General features: G+C 42.0%; 1 protein-coding gene across 2 annotated transcripts in view; it reads right to left on the bottom strand.

The window, feature by feature from the left end:
* Positions 1-24,578, bottom strand: part of LOC120548047 (adhesion G protein-coupled receptor A3) — a 226,114-nt gene that overhangs the window by 25,305 nt on the left and 176,231 nt on the right. For both annotated transcript variants that reach the window (XM_039783993.1, XM_039783992.1), the window contains 2 exons: positions 11,193-11,320; positions 3,598-3,721 (listed from right to left, as the gene is read on the bottom strand). In XM_039783993.1, coding sequence (XP_039639927.1) covers positions 3,598-3,721; positions 11,193-11,320 — 252 coding nt within the window. The remainder of the gene's footprint in view (positions 1-3,597; positions 3,722-11,192; positions 11,321-24,578) is intronic.

Genomic DNA, 24,578 nt, shown 5'->3' with positions numbered 1-24,578 from the left:
CCAATAGGAATGCTCTCTCTCTCTGAAATGCGCTGTGATTGGCCAAAGCCTCCCGTGATGGCTAGATCTACTTAAAGGAATACGCCACCGTTTGTTGAAATAGGGCTTATCACGGTCTACCCTGGCTGTAGATAGGTGGGCCAATGCATTTTTTGTCTCAGTGCAAGTAATTAGGTTGTTTTTTTGTCTTTTGTTGGCTCACTTTTACTCACAACATGCTAACCGGCAACATAGGATTCCATTCACTACGCTAAGCTAACTAGCAGCGGCGCTGCCGGTGTTGCACCGGACTAAAACAATACATGCACAAAAAATGCGTTGGCCCACCTATCTACAGCTAGGGGAGACCGTGATAAGCCCTATTTCAACAAACGGTGGCGTATCCCTTTAAGCCTGAATGCAGAGCCAAGGAGAAGATGCAGAGGTCTAGTTTTCCCTCAGACCACTTGAATTGCAATATGATGAAATATTATTATAATTTCTTTACGCCAAAAATCAACTGCCTACTCTAGCTTTAATATAAGACGCGAGCTACAACTTAATTAACCCTCAACAAAGTATGCCTCTTTAGGATATGGTGATCATGTACAGTATCAATGCTGTACACTATTAAGACTGCATTTTGGTGTTGTGTCTTTTAATGTTGGAGTTGTGCGGAGTATTTAGAGTATATGAACCCCATCCTCAACATGATAAGTCAGCAGAGTGAAGAGTCAATTTTTTTACCATAGATGGTAAAGTTACTGACGTGATGTTAAACAGCAAGAAGCAGGTGAGTGAGGGACGCTGCATTTTATCACAAACACCAGCCGTTCCAGCTGTGGAGGAAGACTCCACGGCTGTGACACGAATGGTGACTTTTTACAGGCTTCCCTGTCACAGGCCCTTATGCTAGGCAGCTCAGGCATGAAATATGAAGCTCTGCATCTCAGCATGTAGAGGTGGCGTCTTCACACCGTAGAACCAGGGGCCACCTAAAGTGCTTGTGACAACTGAGTCCCAAACCTCCTGCAGCTCACAAACAAGGCCCATTGATAGAGAACAGGGAGTCAGTTGAAACTGTGAGTGGAAAGTAGAAACCAACTGTACATCAATCTTTTTGCAGCTACATACGGTAAATGCACCCCTGCTGAGGTGGACTGACAGTGGAGAATGCTCTGCTCCAGCTAATGTTTCATGCTCACAACCTGAACAGGTCCAGCTATCAATCACCTGGAAAGCAAGTCCGCCAGGAGCATATGGCTTTCCAAACACGTAAAAAAAAAAAGAGAAAAGAAATCTATTACATTTCATATGCTTGCTTCCTCTCTTTTTGACAAAAACTCTTATCTCGACATGGTTTTAACTATTTCCGTCACCAATACACTGCAATGGCCATATAACAAGTTCCTATTTACTTTCTGATGATAATTTTATTATTAAATATTTTCTTTCTGGTAGTGACGGCAATGCCACAAGAAGAGCCACTAGATAGCAGAAGAGTACATTACAACAACAGTTTAAGTAAGCGGGGGTGAAGAGACAAAGAATACTGTGGGAATTGCCCATCCTGCTTTTGATTTCTATAGTTGAAATCGACTGCTCATTTTGATTAATTTAAAATCAAAATTATGACACCACTACTTAATATATATACAAAGCAAAGTAAAATAGTGAGGTGCCAGTAGGCAAGAAAGTTTTTCTCCGACCTGTTTCCAAATCTATCCTGACATCACAAAACTCGCTCACTCATTCATAGATAGAGCCACCAGAGGGTCAGAAAGTCCAACTGCATGGACACACTTGCTGCATCACAAGGTGGGGCTGGCTTCCCTATATCCATCATCTCAGGTAGTACTAGATGGTATTGTGTATTTTTTTGTGTATTGTATTTAATCCTGTTTATATAAAAAAAAACCCCCCACCCCCCTTTCAAAAAAAAAAACCCAAAAAAAAAAATTTACCAAATAGACCAAAGACAACAGAATGAACATTCAGACGCTAACGTTAACACTCTAACGGCTCTATAAGCACAGCGGTGCTTTGAGCTGAAAACTAATGTGGGCGGATGCTCATGTTAGTTAATGCTCACTATGACAATGCAAACATGCTGATGATTAGCAGTTACAATGTTGACCACGTTCACCTTCTTAGTTTAGTGTGCTAGCATGCTGACATTTGCCAATAAGCCGGTACACACAAAGTACAGCTGATGGGAATGCATTAGTTTTGCAAGTATTTAGTAATAAACCAAAGTATTGGAAAAAATATATTGATGATAAGTGCTAAATGACCACCTACCACTGACTGAAACAATAATGGATGAAGCTTCGGAAAGTGGAAGTGCCTTAAACCTAGATAATATCTATTTTCCAGCAGGGGGTGACTCCTCTCGCTCCAAAAAGAAGTCAGTTTCTATAGAAGTCCATGGGAAAATGACCCTACTTCTGCCTTGATTTATTACCTCAATAAACATTTTCCTAACCAGTTTAAGGCGTCAATCGCTACTTTCAAGTCTTCTTCAATATAGCATGATGTTCATTTAGAAAATTATGGTCCCATTTATTTTAAAACTGACAATAAAGTAGGGGATGCTTTAGGGGCGTGGCAACACACCGGCCTGTCAATCAGGACAGAGGCTTAGCAATGCTAACCATGGCACTGGGCACATTCAAATAGACCTGAACTTGTTATTGGGTGTAGTCTCTGGTTTCATCTTCAACTTTAACCCTCACACTGTGTGTTTTCACTTCACCAAAATTGATTGAAACATTTGTTTGCCTAAAAATGTCTTGTTTAGCGTTATGCCAACCAAGCTAGCTAGCTACCGCTAGCGTTAGCTTGTAATTAAAGGAAAAGTCTGCCGATTTTCGGTACTACCATACATGCAGATGAATGGCCTTTACCCGCCGGTGAATCTCTACTGGATGACTGGCTTCAGAAGGGTTGAAAATCAGCAACTTTCCCTTTCTAGCGTTTAATGTAGCGCAGCGCCATTGCAACCATAAACAACACTGGCTTGGCCGCGTCATCCTTCCCAGCTCCACCCTCTCGTCAAAAATCGTCACACCATCGCCAAACTCGAGGCTTCAAAACGGCCGTCCACAAACCAATGAGTGACGCCACAGATTTATGCAGTCTATGCCACCTACAGAGAAAACCTGTGGATGAGTAAGTGTGCATGAAAATAAAAATGTAATAATACCTGTGGAAAATGTAATTTAATGAGCAGTGAAATGGTAACTGCAATGTTAAACTTCCCTGGAAAAAACATATTTGTATGTAATTCTAATGACCAGAAAATGTTTTATATACTGCCACTTTCCAAAATGTCCGCAAAAATTATTATAACATTTGGGCTATATTGCTTCCCACTCACCTCAGGCAACAAAAGTGGACACAGACAACAGAGAGATAGAGAGTGAGTGCATTAATGATGGGGCTCATTGTGTCACCACTTTACTAAAAGAGTGACTAGACCATACACGCAACTGAAGCATGAAAGACACATATAGCTGCATTACTATAAGCCCACGTACTGCACTCGGGGCTCTATATTCTTAATCAATTTTCTGAAAAGCTTTGACAGCTGGATGAATGAAAAGGGGATGCACTTACTGCTTGACAGATGATGGGGTATTTGATTCGATTGATGCCGCCGGCAAACACAGCAAAGGTCAGAGCCGTGTGGAAACAGAAGTTGAGAAGCATATGCCATCCCTTCCGACTGATGCGGATTGCACTGCCAAAAGAAGAAAAGAATTAGCCGGTGAATACCATACCCCACAATGTTCTGTCTTTTATCATAAAGTCAAATCTCATTGAGATTCCGTTTTCAAGGTTTAGTGCCCATCAGTCACTTTGAGTATGATTTAAGCCAGTCTTTTGCAAGGCCCTTTTTCTTTTACCTTGCTACTGCCATATAGATTAACAACCACAGGAGAGCCTGGGGAATGCTGCTCATAGAGCAGTGCAAACAAGCCGTTACACACTCTGCTGCCAATACATGTGCTGAATAATAGAACACTGTCAAGTATTCTGAAAACACTTCCACCTTGGCTCAACTTTGAAAAGTAATTATTCACGTTAAATATTTGCAAGTTGAGTCAACATAACTCATGGAACTAAAACACATTTTGAATTCTTTTTTAAAACTGTAATAAACTTTTTTTTTGTCCTTTTAATGGTTGCTAGCTTATCAAATACAGTAGTGCAAAGTTGTATTTTTGCCCTCACCTTGAGCAACATGAGCTTTTCATGTCTGACAAAATACACGAACATTTTAACAGAGTGAACTTTTACCATCAACCAATATTTCATTGGGTACCATGTCATTAACCATGCACACAACATCACTCATGGGCTAACCAAATTCACTCTATAACTGCATTACAAGAATGGCATTGTAGTGGAACAGTGGAAATGTTGTAAAACACAACACCAGGAACATTGCAGAAACACACATAACATTAGACTTGTGCACGATTTTGGGGCCAGGGTGCATGCTGGGATGTTTTGTCCACCTTGAGAAAATACTATTTTTAGGTTGACTCCAATACAGGATTTTTAAATTTGGCCTCCATCGTAGATCTAATTTTAATTAATATAAAAAATAACATTTTGAGTTGAAAAAATCTAAACCGCATGAATAAACAAGAGTCGACACTGAAAGTCAAAATATGAATTTTAACTAAATTGTTTGCATTTATAATATCTGATTTTCAACCAGAAAGAAGCGCAAACCATTGCTGTCTTCTACTTTGGGTGCTACTGTACGAAATCTAAAGCTAAAACAACACAAACATTCAAAGAAGATCTATGCCATGCAGTGACAGAGACGCACTATTTTTACGTTTTTATTTTGACTGAACTTCAAAGAAATGGTATTTACAGGAATGCTTTTTCCTGACAATGAAAAGAAAGTGCTAAAAAAAAATCTAAACAATCAGATTAAAAGGTCCAAACCTACTATACCCATTGAAAGAAATGTTCCACCTCAGTTGACAAAATGGGAATGCTTCCAACAAACTGTATAATCTGTATTTTAGATGATGGCCCTCAGGCAGAGGGCTATTCACAGATCAGATTCTTAGTCAGAGCTCAGTGTGTTATTCAGTGTACAGCCTTCCTACACAGCTCTTTCACACATACAGTACACACAGTGGTATATGCACACAAATAGGAGTCACACTGCTGGTTTGATGAAGAAATAAAATGAGACTGCATCCAGTTGGCTGGGCCAATTGTAGTTTTTACAATGTAAAACTATGCACTCATATCCACTTTGTGAAATATGGCATTAGCCGGGAGGGTTACACAGTCTTGGGCAGGGCACTTAACCCACATTACCATTTTCCATCTAGCTGTTAGAGAATAGGCTAAATAGGTCAGACAATATGAACATAAACAGAGCATCCATTCTTTTAATTACTTTCCCATGTCTGCTCCCATCCTTTTCATCCCTACAGTCACTGTCACCATTTGAAATTATATAATGTTGTGCTGGAAATCTCCACTCCCCAAAATGGAGGAGCGGAGCCCCGGCTGCACGTGAGCCAACTGTAGATGAAGCAGTGGCTCAGCAGTGAGCTGTGAGGCGTGTCTGGGGCCGGGCTGCGCTGCTCTGTGGAAGGGGAGGGAGAGTTAAAGCTGCTGTTGTCGATGCCTCCGCCGCGGTCCAAGTACTGAACTCCATTCAGCAAAGAGGCCATAAATCAGGCCGGCTCCTGGCCTCCCTGGAAGAAGGTTTTCATAGGCTCTGCTCTGAGCTTTCATTGGGTCAAGTACATTAACCTGGCAACCCTCCACATCCCCATCTCCCAGAAGGTAAGGAGGGGGGAGATAAAACTGTCCTCTCTCTCTCTCTGTATCTGCTCTCACCCTGCACCCACTGCTGAGCCAACTGAACGGGCCAATAAAGCTATGGACAGTATAACATGACACACTCTACCATGGGTAGTTTCAGCCAAGCCATTTCATTGGTGGAAGACACGCTCCAAACACGCTGATACTGTAAGTCCCATAAACCATAGGTAGCAGCGCTGGTAAATGGAGAAATGGAAGTGGTTTCATGCTAATTATGATGGGGGGGGGGAAAGGTAGCAAGCTGGCAGCATAGGGCTGGGCTAAACGGTTGAAATCAATACCACAATATTGAAAATATCCCCGATACTGATAATTATGCTAATAGATACTAATAGCTGTAAACACATTGATGACATACCACCTTCTAACGTGTGTCTGTCCAACGTTTGTTGCTGAGCAGGTGGTGTACAGTGGGTTTATCAGAGCTTTCTCACAGAAAACAGCTGCCTGCTGTGGCTGGAAATACCGCTGAGAGCCGTGAGGCTGAACCAAAGAGAAGTAGAGTTGCAGGCTGTAAAATCAAAACAGTGAGCTAAAAGATGCTACAAAGCTTCGTGGAGGTGAGGAGAACTGCAGAATAAGATTACACATAGTCAGCTGACCCATTAAAAAAGTAATTAGAGCAGTACTTTATAAGTATCTTATTTTGCTGCTTGTAAATCATTAACTTGGATGGAAAAAGATTTTTAAAAATGATCATGTTGTCACTGTCTTTTTATTTATTTTATTTTTATTTTTTATTTTTTTAACCATTTTTTTTCCATTCCTATTATGCGTAATTTAAGATTTCTACACCAAGATCCATCATGCTTTGGCTGTAAACAGAAAGAGCAGCCTGTATTTATTTTAGCCTAATCAGTGTCTCTTGACAGTTTGGTAAATATGGACAATGGAAAAGTGCAATGCTGTACTAGTTGCTAACAGTTCCTGTAACCATAAAATAAAAAAAATGAAGTAATTCAGTAAGAAACATAATTTTAATATAATTTCACGTATGGATGTTTGTCCTTGTTGAACAGTGATAACCACTGGAAAGACAAAGTTCCTCTGATTCCATCAGTATGTGCATGACATCAGGTGCTCCAGTTTGACTCTGGGAACACTTGACGCAAATTGCACCAATTGAGTGATTTTTGGGTTCAAACGATATGATACCCACCACTATGTTCTTGACTAGGCTCATGCATCACACGTCCGCATTGCACCCATAATCACCAATCAGATTCTATCACGGCTTATCATGCTGGCAGAGAAAGAACCAACGGCACACGTTGTATGCATATATTGATGCATGTGTGTGTGAGAGCTGAAGTGATAAAGTGACAAATTCAAACATGAACAACCCCCGGTGCCTATCCTTGAACAGCCTCCCTCACATTCTGCCCATTTAACACGAAGTCCCCTGTGCTTCACTGCTCGGATACTGTCAGTCAGCTGGTGTGATACTATATAACTAAAGTGTTACTAAACAGAGATGTGTTTCAGTGCTGGGGAGTGCCTAGAGGGAGGTGTGGAGGATGAGGAGGTGGAGGATTTTGTTAATGTGAGCGCCGTTGAAAGACAAAAAAGCCTCTAACCCTCCCGTGTGTAGGACAGACATCACAAAAGCTCAGGCTTCATATCCTAAATATGGGCTTTTTCTCTCTCTCTCTCTCGTTTGGACGGGAATTAATGTCTTCTTGTTCACAAAAGCACTTTGTGATACATTAGTGTGTTTACATGCAAAGTATCGTATTTTAGAGTATCCCTGTTATGCTTTACCCATGTAAACACCTTATCCTGGTTCCAGGGCCTGAAATTAACACCCGACCACGCGCCAAATGCGGGTGAATTTTGCCATTGGTGGGTAAAACTGTCAATCTACCTGCCACCTTGGCAGCCAATGAGAATTGAGTGGTTCAGAGTTGGTTTTTTTGCCATTGTTGTTCTTTCACATTTCAACCAAGTCCGCCATTTGCTTGGATTTGAGCTAAAAAATGTGGAGGCGCATTACTGGGGTGAAGAGGACCGGCTGAAATAAGCAACCAACAAAAAGATGAAAAGTAAAAGAAGACGTTTTATTACCAAGTGGACAGTTGGAGACAACGGCAAGAGAAAGAGGTGGAGGAAGAGGAGTGTGTCTGCTCCTTTTTTGTGGACTCAGAGGAGCAGTCGGTATATGATAACTGTCTCTGACAGGGGAAATCATTAAATAAAAAGATTAAAAATATATGTTTGATAAGAGTCACTAATTATATTGATTTCGTTAATAACTTGACAGCACTTAAATGTGTATTCTTAACAAGTTCAAGAACGATGCTTGTCCAATTTCCTGTATTTCACCTTTATGAGGCAAAAACATTGGCTGGTAAAAAGCCTGTGTGGCTAGTGGATTTTAAAATCCACCTGCCACAGTGGCTGGTGGCTGAAAAAAGTTAACTTCAGTCCCTGCCTGGTTCTGAGAAACCTGGATGTGCCAGCTTGAGCACCCCCGTAGAAATCGGGATACTGTTGAATGTAAACACCTTTTCCAGGTGAAGAGACGCCGGCAGGCAGGCGATCAGAAATCTGGATGCTGCTATGTTTATCTGTACGGAGATATGAGTAAGGTTTCTCATGTTCCATATAATTGTCATATCATAAATATGAACAAAACCCCAGTAAGACCAGGGGTTGAAGCCAAAACATCTGGATAGTCCCCTAGTGGCTGGCTGCAGTAAAGGTCATGAATCCCACCCCCCTCCATGTTAATGGATGGGACATTACATGGGCCAAAATTAAAAAAATCAAAAGTACAGGTCAAATAATTTTTTTTCATTGTAGGTAATTCTTATCAGGCTGATGTTTGTTCAAGTGCTCTTTTTTCAGACTGGTTTGGTTTTTATTAGTTATTTGATGCTACAAAAATGGGGTGAAATGCTATGATTGACATCTGTGATTGACTCACAAGTGTTCTGGGCGGGTGTATGGGCGGGACTTCCATACAGTGGCTTAACCGCCTGATTACTGCTGCGCAGACTCCAAAGTTACAAGATGGCAGCGCCCGTATCCGGGATATTTTGGCTTTACTTTTGTACAGTGGGAAGAAGTGGAGACATGTCGTCCATCTTTATATACAGTCTAGGTGTAAGACCAGGATACTTATCATGTGCATGTAAAATGTACTCTGCTGCGAAATTAATATTTAAAACATTGGCAAAAAGGCATCACTGCATGATCATACATGTAACTAATGATTTTTTTTTCCAGAAATGTCTGATTCCAATATAACCTCTAATGGTGTGCAAGTTAAGATACTAAATCATATATTAAAACACAGAGTCCTGTCCCTCAGTTGTGAAATAGTCTAGTAAAATACCTGTTAGAACCGCAACACTTAGCAACTACTATAGTTCTTTATCTAAGATTCAAATAAACATATATTTTTTTGGAATATTGTATTTTTTTTCCTAAGCAGTGGTGCATTACTGACTTTTCATAAAAAAGCCCCCTTATTAAAGGTCCCATGACATGGTTCTCTTTGGATGCTTTTATATAGGCCTTAGTGGTCCCCTAATACTCTATCTGAAGTCTCATTCCAGAAATTCAGCCTTGGTGCAGAATTCCCACAATGAGCTTTCCTTAGGATGTGCCATTTCTGTGTCTGTAGCTATTGAGGAGGAGAGAGGGGGGGGGGCAAGGTGGAGGGTGGGGGTGTGGCCTTGACCAACTGCCACTTTGCTCGTTTGAAAGCCATGATGTCTCTCTCTCTCATGGGTGGGCCAAATTCTCTTGGCGGGCAAAGCAGAGAAAGGGGAGGTAACCTTGCTCCTTATGACCTCATAAGGAGAAGATTCCTCATGCAGAGCAGGATACCCAGGGCTCGGTTTACACCTATCACCATTTCTAGCCACTGGGGGACCATAGGCAGGCTGGGGGAACGCATATTAAAGTTAAAAAACCACATAAAGTGAAGTTTTCATGCCATGGGACTTTTAAGGATTTTTCGCACTCGTCTTTACTTCATTCCTGTTCATATTTCTTATAACCCTACTATGGATCATGGTTGTGAATTATTTCTTCGCATCACGTTTGACTAATAATAGACTAAATCTGCACCAAATTTTAGAATATCCAGTTGTGTTTGGAAACTGTTCACATATCACTCCTGTCTGTTTTTCTTCAGTTAATGCTGCGGTGCTAGACGTGATGTCTGCAGTGATGTTTGGAGCCTTAGATGCTGTCATCACTGTCTGACTGCAGACGGACGCAGCCCGTCTCTCGCCCAGGTGTCACAGACGGATGCAAACTGCAATTGCTCCTGCGCGTTCACACAGTTTCATCAATTTTGCGCTTTAGTCACAGTAGGGACACGACAAACATAAATAAAGCCAAATATATGTGTCTGAGAAAATATCGGTTAACTGTGTTATTCCAAGAATAACACAATCATTTTCTTTAGAAAATGTGACATTTGAGACATTTCCTTCATATGAAAATGGATGGTGGGCTATTACAATAATTCCACATTAATGCCACGGACATGATAAAGTGACTGATGATGTACAGTACAAGAAAAACTGATGATGAATTGGTGAGCTGAAATAATACGCCAGACGGGCTCTGGCCGCTTTAATAACAGCAGATTCTCTGTCTTCGTCTCCATATGGAATATGGAGTGAAGGTGGCCTACATGCCCCTTAGAAATCCAATAGAAGCATACATTTCTGCTATGACCATCAGAAACACACACACACACACACACACACACACACACACACACACACACACACACACACACACACACACACACACACACACACACACACACACACACACACACACACACACACACACACACACACACACAGGTTTGTGGCACTATCTTTGTGGGGACCCGTCATTGACATAATGCATTCCCTAGCCCCTTACCCTAACCTTAACCATCACAACTAAATGCCTAACCTTAACCCTTACCCTCACCCTAACCATAACCTAATTCTAACCCTAATCCTACAACCAAGTCTTAACCCTCAAACAGCCCTTTAAACTTGTGGGGTCCAGCATTTTGGCCCCACAAAGCTGTCGGGACCCCACAAGTATACTGGACTCCCGGTTTTTGGACCCCACGAATATAGTTAAACAAGAACACACACACACACACACACACACACACACACACACACACACACACGCATGTGTTTAAGATCCTCTTAGTCAGACAGGCTGCATTGCTTTACGCCAGCCTAAAGCATCTGACTCACACCCCAGGTTTTCTGACAGAGGACTCCAAAAAAAAAAACTGAAGTTAATGGCTGTGATGTTAAACGCAGGTGCGTAAAGTTTAAATGTATACTTCAACAGAATGGAAGCGGTGCTTTTCTTCTTACCTGTGGTGCACTATGTACGTGATGATGGAGGCGAAGAGGCAGAGCAACATGACCGCCGTGCAGGCATACACGACCGGGTGCAAATACTCCCCAGGGTATGGGGGGAAAGACAGCACCTTCTTCAGATCCTGAGGCAGGAAAAAAGAGAGAGAGAGAGAGAAAGTGGAGATCAGACAGAAGTCATCATAAATACAGTGTCATAAAGATAATCAGTGAGCAAGAACTAGGCCTGCACAGTGACAGCATTTCCGACAATCCACCCAAAGACGAAGATGATGAGCTCCTCATATGCATAGGCACAGTAGACTGCGCCGACAAGATACGCAAGCAAAATACAAATGGATGTCAAGGAAATGTCTTTGAGTTACAACGCTGTCCAAATCAGCATAAAAGAGTAACAACCCTGTCGAGTGAATAGTCTTCCCCCTGCATTTACATTTTGCATTTCAGGCATTTAGCTGACACTCTTACAGTCGGAGCGACTGAGTGCAACAATAGCATTGTCTTCATAGTCTGCCAACATTGAAAGCAAAACAAAAATGGATAGCAGCCAGGCAAAAAAAACGAAAACAAAGTCAAGTCGCTTTTTTGTGTCTTATTGTTAACAGACGCCCATTAAGCCCTTATCAACGTCACTGTCCATTTGCTTGGTAATTTATTCCACGTTGGGTCTTAAACTCTCAAAATAGAGACTCCTTTTTAACACTTTCATTTATCACCGTATCTGTAAGATTTAGATCTGTTGTATTCAGAGACAAAACAAGCATTTCTACACCCATTTCGCATCTCTGTGTGGAGCCAGCTGTGACGTCACGATTTAGGCTCCATCATGTTGACGTTGCTAAATAAAGTGCACCTTATCTCCATAGCCCTGCCAGCTCAGTGTGAGTTTGTGTCTGCAAGGTTGATCCACCCACATACACACACCCCCACACACACACACACACACACACACACACACACACACACACACACACACACACACACACACACACACACACACACACACACACACACACACACACACACACACGCTGTCTGACTCCATCATTGTCTCAGGAATTTAGCCGAGTGGGATATTCTCTCTCCGTGTTTATCTAAAGGCTGCCTGTGACGGGTCGTGGCCTTCAACTGAGCATTTATAAGCACAGTTGTAAAGTAGTGGCCTGAGATGAAATCAAAGGTTCGGGGGACAGGACGCTGGGGAGATGTAGAGCAGGAGAGTGTGTGGTACAGACACTCATCACTGAGTCTAATAAAGCCTTTCCTGTGCGTTGAAAGAGGAAAAAGAATAAAGGAAGTAAAAAGAGTCGGAGCCAAGATTTTCATTCGGGTTATACATTAAAACAAATTCACAATGTATTCTTCAAAGGCAGTCATTGCTCTGATGTTGTTCTGCTACTAACAAGAGATCACTTTATTTACTGCAAACTGCATAAAATACATCACTTCTGATGCTATAAAACATGTTTCCCATCCATCCATCCATCCATCCATCTGTTCATCCATCATTTATAGCCGGCATGTTACCCTTTTCCCTGTCATGGTGGGCCGGAGTCTTTTTCCAGCTCTCAACAGGCATTAATATAGGAATTAATATGAGTTCCCCCAGCCTGCCTGTGGTCCCCCAGTGGCTAGAAATGGCGATAGGTGTAAACCGAGCCCTGGGTATCCTGCTCTGTCTTTGAGAAAATGAAATCTCAGATGGGCCGATCTGGAATCTTCTCCTTATGAGGTCATAAGGAGCAAGGTTACCTCCTCTTTCTCTGCTTTGCCCGCCCAGAGAATTTGGCCCACCCATGAGAGAGCGAGAGACATCATTGCTTCAAACGAGAAAAGTGGCAGTTGGTCAAGGCCACACCCCCACCCTCCACCTTGCCCCCCCTCTCGCCTCCTCAATAGCTACAGACACAGAAATGGCACATCCTTAGGCCGGTTACACACTGCATGCGTCTCGCGAGCGTGGCGTTTCTGTTGCGTCTCAGCTGCGTCTCAGCTGCGTGGATTTTTCTGTGTCCTACATACCAGAAGCGTGTCTGACGCGGCGCTGCTCCTGCTGCTAGGTACAGGGAGGGCTGATCTCGGGACATAGTGCCGACAGATTCAAACTCTGATAAATGGGTAAGTGGGCTGTCTGAACAACTTTGTGTAGCTGTAAAGAGCCTATATAGCCTATCTGATGTTGGACCGTCACTCAGAACACACACTACGTTGTTATCGTAGCCTATCCCACCATTTATATATAGCCTACTGATTTGATTAAAGCAAGACAACGTCGGCAGTATTGACTGCAAAATATGTTACAGAATATTTCATTCTGTATGACAGGTGCAATATTTGAAAATCTTTTCTCTGACATTTTGTATTACATTTATATCTACATTGATGTCAAAACCTAGACGTTCAAACATCAACATGTCATTTATTAATATGTATTTGGGTCTAAATGACATATAAACATATTTTCCTATTCTATTTTGCCTGGAAACGCTTCCAAAACGCTCGCGTCTCGCGTGAAAAATAGGCGTCGGTTCTATTTCTAGCAGGCACGCGTCTCACGTCGGCAGTGTGTAAGCTCTGACCTGTTAACATGGGAGACGAAATATAAACGGACACGCCACGCAGCTGACACGCTCATGCGACGCTTCCAGTGTGTAACCGGCCTTAGGAAAGCTCATTGTGGGACTGGCTCTAGTGGCTGTAATTCTGCACCAAGGCTGAATTTCAGGAAAGAGACTTCAGATACAGTATTAGAGGACCACTAAGGTCTATATAAAAGAGACTTCAGATACAGTATTAGAGGACCACTAAGGTCTATATAAAAGAGACTTCAGATACAGTATTAGGGGACCACTAAGGTCTATATAAAAGAGACTTCAGATACAGTATTAGGGGACCACTAAGGCCTATATAAAAGAGACTTCAGATACAGTATTAGAGGACCACTAAGGTCTATATAAAAGAGACTTCAGATACAGTATTAGGGGACCACTAAGGTCTATATAAAAGAGACTTCAGATACAGTATTAGGGGACCACTAAGGTCTATATAAAAGAGACTTCAGATACAGTATTAGGGGACCACTAAGGTCTATATAAAAGAGACTTCAGATACAGTATTAGGGGACCACTAAGGCCATATAAAAGAGACTTCAGATACAGTATTAGGGACCACTAAGGTCTATATAAAAGAGACTTCAGATACAGTATTAGGGGACCACTAAGGTCTATATAAAAGAGACTTCAGATACAGTATTAGGGGACCACTAAGGTCTATATAAAAGAGACTTCAGATACAGTATTAGGGGACCACTAAGGTCTATATAAAAGAGACTTCAGATACAGTATTAGGGGACCACTAAGGTCTATATAAAAGAGACTTCAGATACAGTATTAGGGGACCACTAAGGTCTATATAAAAGAGACTTCAGATACAGTATTAGGGGACCACTAAGGTCTATATAAAAGAGACTTCAGATACAGTATTAGGGGACCACTAAGGTCTATATAAAAGAGACTTCAGATACAGTATTAGGGGACCACTAAGGTCTATATAAAAGAGACTTCAAATACAGTATTAGGGGACCACTAATGCCTATATAAAAGAGACTTCAGATACAGTATTAGGGGACCACTAAGGCCTATATAAAAGAGACTTTAGATACAGTATTAGGGGACCACTAAGGCCTATATAAAAGAGACTTCAGATACAGTATTAGGGGACCACTAAGGTCTATATAAAAGATACTTCAGATACAGTATTAGGGGACCACTAAGGTCTATATAAAAAGAGACTTCAGATACAGTATTAGGGGACCACTAAGGTCTATATAAAAAGAGACTTCAGATACAGTATTAGGGGACCACTAAGGCCTATATAAAAGAGACTTCAGATACAGTATTAGGGGACCACTAAGGCCTATATAAAAGAGACTTCAGATACAGTATTAGGGGACCACTAAGGCCTATATAAAAGAGACTTCAGATACAATATTAGGGGACCACTAAGGCCTATATAAAAGAGACTTCAGATACAGTATTAGGGGACCACTAAGGCCTATATAAAAGAGACTTCAGATACAGTATTAGGGGACCACTAAGGTCTATATAAAAGAGACTTCAGATACAGTATTAGGGGACAGACACAGACACAGAGCAACTTTAGCATTGATTTGGAGTTGTGCCTGTGTCCACCTGACATACCAATATTCACTCCCCTTTTCTTAGCTCTTTAAGTCCTCTTTAGCTGCTAAATGCTCCACTTTCTTCAACACCTAGTTGCCAACGTTATTGTCCGTGTAGTGCTAAACAGGTAGTGTATAGTAACTAGATGCACCATATGGTTTGTTACACAGAACCATTTAAAAAGCCGTCACTGGAAACTGTTTGGAAAAGGGCAGGTACTTAAAAAAAGAATACCTAGCAGGTGATTGGACGAGCTGCTATCTAAGATGCCCGCCATTGTTGTTTTGAACAAACAGTCACGGCCATCACACACATAAACCTAAACCACAAATGCATTATTTGAAGCCTGACAAGATGGATTTTCGTGTCATATGTGATCGTGCGGATCTTGCGTGATGTGTACAGTACAGTTTATCAGAGCTTTTTTCTGACAACAGTTAGCCTGCTGCTGGTAACAAGGCTGGCGAGAGAGATGAGACTAAATCAATTAAGTTGGGGGCTGTCAAACCAAAGCTGAAAGAGGCTAAAACACCATAGAGCTGAGGGGAAGTGCAGAGTCGGGTGGTCGTTCTCGGTGAGCTTGTCACTGTGCGCGACATCTTCCAGATACATGTAGTCAGTTGATCCTTTGCTAAAATAAAAGTATTGATTTAGAGCATCTTTAATACTAACCATAACATCTCCGAAGACCTATTCTTGCCAAACTTTGAAAGATGGTGGAAGAACAAATTATCAATCTTCAATAAAACTACAGACGTTAGTTTGCAGCTTGTAGCTGGACCAGAAAATTAAAAACGACAACAGGGAAGGAGAGAGGACTGTAATTAAACCCAACAAAAAAATGTACCATCACTTGGGAGGGTGCTGAGGGGTTGGCCCTTTTGGGGGGAAAACACATGACAAACACATTCCAAAATTGTAAACAGCTTCGCCGTATTTGGCAGCTAAAGATTTACAGGGAATTATTACGTTTGTATTTGCCCCCGGAGCGATGTCACGGAAGGACAATGAAAACTGGTGTTAATTACAGCTCAATGAATTGATGTTAAAAAATCAAGGCCCTGAAGCATCAGCAAGAAAGCCTACTGAAATTAAGCTTTTATGTCAGCAAGCTGATTTATATACTTAAAGAGCAAATAATACTTCATAGGGGGGTTTAGATCATGAAAAATAACCCAGCACAAACATCAACGTAACTAAAGGTCAAAGAGAAAACGTTTAAGTTACTGCATCAGTAAAAACTAACTTGTGCTCAGACATATTGAGCGGGTCACATGGTGAGTGACGGCAGCCATAGTTAAATGGCTTTAGGTGCAATGGAGGACGTCAAGCGGTCTCATGGGATATATTATCATCATCACTGGGCTTGTAATGGTGGCTGAGAATGTCAGCCTCTCGCCTCCAGAGTATTTAACCATTTCTCACCCCAACATATAAAGCTCAGTAGTCCACAGCTGTGCTGAGCTGCTTTTCCTCCAAATCCATAAGACGTCATGCATCTTAGAAGTGATTACTCATTACTAAAAAAGTAGCAATTTGACTTTTATTGTAGAAGAAATCAATGTACTGAGCAGAAAAACTGAACCTGCAGACGACAACTGAGCTGCAGCTCGGAATGCTATTACCAATTTGAAAACATTGAAAAACTGCATTTTTTTAAAAGGAGTACAGTTATTTCTCGGCTGTATCTTTTATTAAATTGTATTTATTCACAGCACTGATGAGCTAGATGACCTAGACTTTGCTATCTCACAGACAAGACAAGAGTACTGGCAGACGCCTCAACACAAGTCAGCCTCAACATTCATGAAGGGATACTAAAGTCCTCAAGGCCAACACAACCCACAAAGACCCAGTGACCCTGAAGGGAATGACACTTGAATGGGGATGGATCGGCCTCACACTCCGAAAAAAAACAACAACGCTGCCAGCACCACCAGGCAGGCCCTTAGAGGGAACCCCCAAGTCACAAGAAAGAGCAGGCCCAAGAACACCCGGCCAAGGGACTTTGAGACTGACATCAGCAGAGCGGGCTGACATGGAAACAGCTGGAAAGGATAGCCCAGGACAGAAGACTCTGGCGAACTGTGGTCAAAGTCCTACGCTCCATCGAAGAAAGGAGCATTAGCCGCAAATAAAGGTATGTAATTAACAGCGTTCTAGTTCTAGCGTTTCTAGTAGCTCCTCCATTTCTGTCAAACATTGCATTGGGAGTAGTTTCCATTAGCACCACATTCAAAAATCAAGCAATGTAATTATGCATGCTGGCGTTTTGGAGTATACTTAATTTAGGATTTTTTTTTTTTTACTGTGTATGCGCTACATACTTTAAACACAATTTGAGTTTATTAAAAGCTTAAAAGCACTGCTAACAGCAGAATGTGCTGTTCCCAGCAGCCAAGTGAACCAAGACGGACCAACATCTCCATCCGAGCTGAGCCGTCAATAGCGGAGCTAAAAATCAGGTGTGACTAAAGCTGCAGATGCAGGAAAAGGCTGTTCAGATATGAAGAATATCTGAACAGCAAGACATGACATACACACACAGGGCCTGCTGGGGTCTGGATTCACTGCTGTAGGAGATTTTAACACTTTCAGTGATGAGTCAATCCCTGCTACTGTGAAGAGCAGACAGTGGGTTACCAGGAAGCCAGGGACTGATTATAACCAGTGATGGGAGTATTATTGAAAAAACAAAGATTACCTGTTATTTCTTACACAAGTGAATGAGAGTAAATAATCTTTGTTCATATTATTAAATGATAAAAGTCATGTTACATCACTTAACAGTTTTTTGCATCACATGCTCACTGCGTTAATTAACACTAGAGCTGTAACAAATAGTTGATTAATCAGTCAATAAACAGATTAAAATTTTGATTTAAAAAAATTCATTATTTCATAAAGAAAATGCCCAAAATTGGGCTCTGGTTTCAGCTTCTCAATTGTGAATATTTGCTGGTTTTCTAAGTCTTTTATGATAGCAAACTGAATATCTTTGGGCTGTAGTGACTATGTAAGTCCTATCCTTTAGCCGCTACCGGCTGCTAATTGAAGTCAATTGTTTAGACTTGTGCTCGGAAGAACCAATATCCGGTCTTTACCAATACTTTATATCATAACGTGTTTATTATTATACTCAATAATGCTCGGCACGATGTTGTCCAAGCACAGAAAAAACGGTTTGCCTCTTTCCAACTAGAAACACATGTGGTTACTGACTTCAACAAAACATCAAATACATGGCTCCTACATGGGCGGTTGATCAGCCAAAACAAGCAGTTTGACTATGTCAGATGTAATCTAGACAATGATGATGGGCATTTTGCCTATTTTCCGATTATTCCGACTCATAAACTATCTTGCACCCAGCGCAGTGCGGCACAAAGCCCGACGCAAGTGTCTTTGCTAGTTTAAGACCATCCTGCGCCCAGCTTTGCGTCTCACAGGGAGGTGTGTTCAGGTGCATTCTTGACCTATTGCTATCTTTAGGCAGCGGGAAGTGATCACGCCATTGACCAACAAAAACCTGGTCTAAAGCCAATAGCGCAGCATTTCATTGTTATTTTAAACAGCAAATTACCGGTAGTAAAATGCGCCTAGGCTTACACACACACACACACACACACACACACACACACACACACACACACAGGGAAGTGCAGCACACAAACATGCAAAAGATTACAAATAAAAATATTACGGTGCAAATCCGCCATCATAATAGCAATGTGCCAAGGTACAAACGCACCTGGCTTTTAAAGGGAATGGGAGATGACACTGATTGGTTTATTGCAGGTTACGCCCAAAACACACCTATGAATTAATGAAGACACTAAGTACAACCCTTTTGAACAATGCGCCTGGCGCACGGACCCTTTTTTCCGCCGTCAAACTAGCAGAAGTGAATTTGGACATGCCCTAAACGCACCTGCGCCAGGCGCTTCACGGCGTGCACTTAGATCGTTAAAATAGGGCCCTGGAATATTATTGAGGAATTGAGAAAATTGATCATTCATGTGCCGTCCACTCATAGATGAAAGTATTTCCAAAATTAGATAAAGACAGGGTAAGATGAGTAGAATCTTTTGGAAGATATTACACCCGTAAAAAGACAATGTCGACACTGATGTAACATGTTACCATCATCAAAACCTGTAGCAGATGAATGTGGGATTCGCAATAGAGCTGAAACTATTCATCATTAGTCGATCAACAGAAAATGTATCAACTATTTTTGTAATTGATTAATGGTTTAAGTCACTTTTTAAGCAAAATCACCAAACATTCACAGGTTACAGCCTCTCCAATTGGAGTATTTTCTACCTTTCTCACTTTTATATAATTGTAAATTAAATATCTTTCGGTTTTGGAAAAAGCAAGCAAAGTGAATGTTGGGCATTAAGAAATTGTGACAGCCATTTCCCACCATTTTCTGGCATTTTAAAGGTCCAATGTGTAGGAATTTCTCCCATCTAGCGTTGAGATCATATATCGCAATCAACTCTCTCGCACCACGCAGTTCAAAGTACGTATTACAGCTACGGCAGCCTTCACGCTTCAAAAAGCCGGTCTCTTGCTCTTTTCAATATCCTTTTTCTTTTTCTGGGCGAAGAAGAAGACTCCTGTTCCTGAAATTGGGATTTTGAAAACGTGTGGTCCTCCATGTTTCCTTCTTCAAACTTGCCGGGGGCCGGGAAGGTACGATACCCATTAGCAGCATTAGCAGCACCTGTGAGTTCATCCTGTGACAGAGAAAACGCGAAAGGCGGAGCAGTGTGTCCTGTATGTCCCTTACTGGCTAACGTATTTCAAGATGGCGCATTAATATGGAGCGTCTACCCCAGTTCATGCGAATGCAAATGTAAAATTTCAACCAAAAGGAATACTAGGAATTGATGGTGGTGGTAAATATTCATGAAAAAAGGACAAGTTTGTGAACGGGCAACACAGATTTTGATAATGAACAACTAAACACGTTACACACTTGACCTTTAAAGACCAAACAATGAATCAAAAAGCTAAACAAAAAAACAGCAGATTAAATCGTAATTAAAATAATAGTTGCCATGCAGAGTACCACAAAGCTATACAAGTGAATTCCATGAGACTACTAACAAACAAACATTTCAAGCAGAAGAGCTGGTGGAGCAGGCAGCTTCCACACCAGCCAGAGAAGGACAGCAGTAGCCTAAAGGTTTGAGTTGGCTGGCTGGGAATAACCAGGCTGGCTGAAAGTGAAAGAGTAACAACCACTTCTTCAACAACTACAGAGGTATCCTTGTGCAAGGTGCTGAACAGCTGTTTAGAGGCCAACAATAGAGGAAGTGCCTTTTTATGGGGCAGCAGCATATACTGTACAGCAGACGAGTATGAAAGCGAAGAAGGGCAAAGCTGGAATAAAGTGTGCACGCTCAGCAGAACCCTCCCCTGGACAAATAAAGGTTACACAAAAAGAGCTTATAGCAGGCAGAGCTAGAGGGAGGGACGGGACGGGGGTGTATAGAGAAAAAGAAAGAAGGATGAAGGGAGACTGTCCCTTTCTGCAGATGGATAGGCCCAAAGAAAAGTGGTGAGGGTGAACTACAGGGTGCCCTGAACAAATTGGTCATACTGTATGGCTCCTAGCAGCAGGGCTGATGCTCTTGGGGTGATGTGGAGCAAACTGCTGCAGCGCATTTAGAAGTGAAGGCTTGAGCGGGATGAATGTACACTTATACTGAACACTGGCTCAAGAACTATCGCTTTTCTGCACCGTTGTTATAATCCAGCTATTAATCATTTTCTTTAACACATATTGACTTTTTCTTATATATTTTTTTTTATCTCTTAAGGGCTCCTACATTTGAGTTTTACACCGACTCCTGTACATTTAAGTTATGTATAGATCTCACTGTGCTGTGCAACAGATACAGACTGTAGAGTTGCAAATCCCGGCTGTCATGCTGACTGATAGGCCACTGGCGTAGCTCGCAGCATGCACTTAACAACTCTTCCCTGTTGTACTCTTTCTTGCAGAAGCAGGATGTCAGACAGGGACAGGAGGAGCCAGCTTCAAATGTGATTCCTCCACTCCAGTTATTATCATTATTGCCATCTATTACATCATGGCACCAATGGCCACTTTATTAGTCTGTGTGGCAGGACAATGTGACCAGCGCCCTGACAGCGCAATTCATTACAGAGAGGCAACAATACTAGCATACAGGGCAGATTGGTTTAGCCTATGCTGAATTAGCACGGGCATGTTATACGTCTAAACGTGCCCCCATTGTCCCCTAGCCTCTGCAGCTAAACAGGCCCCTGATCCCCCGTTTGTGTTGTAGTTACAACTTTAATCCAGGATCCTCCCTCCCCATGCCAAAATCAGATTACCAGAGTCAATTAAACTTGATCCATAATCTCAGCGCACAGGCACAGTGGGTGCAAGGTTATCAGCCCTCCAAAATAAAACGGGGCGAATACACTGTTAATCTGAGAGGATTTACATGCTCAGTGTCTTGTTTCCGCTTGGTAATCGGTTATGATGATGAACTGCACAACCGGTAGAACCCAAATTCTTGCAAACTTAATGCACTTTTTGCTTTTAATTGATGCTGTTGATACCGCAGAATCTGTAAACCAATCCGTGACATATGTCCTCGCCAATGTGCTCCTTTCCCTGTTGTAATCACATTGGTGCATGCAAGAATGCACAAACATTGCGGGAGAGAGGGAAGGGAAAGGGAGTGAGCGAAGAACAAAATTAAAATCCTCTAGTGAACAGCCCGCGGGCTCCCGGCTCCCAGCACCCATCCAGCACTGTATTTTATCATCCTTGAGTGGCCGCGTGGACACTGGAACAGAAGTGAGTGTGCAAATCAAACCCGCTCTGGCTCGCCCATACACCACAGAGAGACAGGACAGCAGACGGGACAGAATAACCTCCGGACTTTACAACGGTCACGCACCATTAACGCAGGTCATCAGTGTTTTGGCTGCAACTTGTAGCTGTCACTCAGCTCGTAGCTTTGAGAGCCGGTCACGCTCGTAATCGGCGCCCTCGCCCGGCGAATGTTCCAACAGCGGTAGGCAAACAAGGCCCACCTTGAAACGAGCAATCAAACCACGTGGTAAACGAGCAACACATCTATCAAATCAACAAACATCATGAGCTGATGAGGAAACTCGCCCGGCGTGAAAGATGAAGCCCCATCTCGATGAGCGCCGTCATCTGAGGCTCAGGCATATCCGTTGTGTATTTATCTACTCAAACATCGGGAGGGAGGGGGGGGGGCATTGTTTCATTAGCATTCATTTCTCTAGAGCCTCCGATTATAAGTGTTGCATTTAGCTTTAGGCTATTCAGAGTCCTGTACAAAAGTTACTGTGATCGCTGTTGTGTGGAGATATTTAAAGCGTGACTATCAAACAAAATGAGCCTTGTGCACTGCTCAACCTCGCAAATAGAGTACAAGCTCATAATTCACTGTAGGCCAAACCCTGACTTGGCCCTCTACAACTGGAACAAAGAGACGCGAGTACTCATTTAAGTGCTCACGTCTGCAGAATTAGACTTAGAATTAAATTACATAACATTAATAAATGGGACTAATTGTGTATAAAACTTGAATACATTACCTCGTCTGTGAACATTATTTCTGCCTGAGTCACGTCGGATAGATTGCAATGGTGGTTGTTAAACAATGAAGACAGCTCTCATGATCCCACGCTACTTCAAGACGTCGTCAAAAACTAATTTCGGACCCTATTATAGTGCTCCATAGTAATTTAATGCGAGGACTCAAATATGGAAATTACTTAAAATGTCCATCCCTAGAGGAATGTCATTAGTTTTGCAGGTATTTGATGCTAGAGGAAAAGCTGCTAGATTCTGCAAGCTACTTACAGAATTGGAATAAATTAGATACTGCTGATTAGTCTGGATCAGCTGAAGTACATTTTCCAGCTAGCAAGCTACACGCGGAAAATGGAAAATGTTGTGAAGAACATTTGGATCGTGCAACAAGGCAGGCATGCTTGGTTCTTTCTGGGAATGATGATGTTTACGGCATTTAATATCTAACTGGGATGGTTTGGGACCGAATGGTGGGATAGCTATGGACAAAGTACACATGGCGATACACTGGAAAAAGCTAATTACATTTAACCATGTATCCAGCTATTTTAAACAGCTCACGATACTGTTTGTTTGAACAGTTAACTTCATTTAATATTAGGGATGCACCGAATCCAGGATTCGGATTCGGACAAATATTGGGCTTTTTGACGGGGTTCAGTTTCTGCCGAACCTTAGATTTTTTTTCCACCGAAACCTACGCTTGCACTACGCGCACTACGCTGGTCGACGTAATGACGCCACCGTTGATTACGGGAAGGTGTTTATGTCGGTGGACCGTTCAATGCAGTAGGCTGTGAGAAAGTGAAAATTGAACTCGTGAGCAGAAAAATTGTTTGTTTGGCAGTCAAAAGAAGGCCGTTCAAGTCGAGCTACATGTTCAATTTGCAATGCCGATTTGTCTCGTGGTGGCGAGGACCCTAACAAATGAAAAATACACTGCTGTGGACGTTGTGTACTTCATTAATGTGTTTACTGTGTTAAAGTGCCCATATTATGAAAAAAAATCACTGTTTCTGGGATTTAGGGTGTTATTTTGTGTCTCTGGTGCTTCCACACGCATACAAAGTTTGAAAAAAAATCCATCCATGCTGTTTTGAGTGAGATACGGTTTCTGAATGTGTCCTGCCTTCAGTCTCCAGGTGAGCTGGTCAAAATCTGCGCGGCTTTCTACGTCACAAGCCGAAATGAGCTGGCTAACTGCAACCGTTAGCATGCTAGCGCTAGCATGCTACCTCGTTCTCAATGGCAAAGCACTGCTACAACACACAGAAGTTCACCATAATCTACAAAAGAACTACTTAAATGGACTGAGGATGGGAGTAGGATTCGGTATTCGTATTCGGTAGAATCTTAACCAGTGGAACAAAAATCTGGTTTCGGTGCATCCCTATTTAATGTTGTATGTTGCGTTTTCTTTTGCAGGGTGCAAATGTTCCACCAAAACAAGTTCCTTCCCAACTATTAGTGCCACCCAACAGGATTGTCATTGGTTTTAAAGAAATGCAAACAACCCATAGCGTTCATCCCAGAATGTATCTGTGGTGTAGCCAGACCTTACTCCACAAGACTAACTGCTGATAC

Source organism: Perca fluviatilis, chromosome 19 (genome assembly GCF_010015445.1).
Source record: "Perca fluviatilis chromosome 19, GENO_Pfluv_1.0, whole genome shotgun sequence".
Classification (NCBI taxonomy): Eukaryota; Metazoa; Chordata; class Actinopteri; order Perciformes; family Percidae; genus Perca; species Perca fluviatilis.
This window is presented reverse-complemented; position numbering and strand designations above follow the sequence as displayed.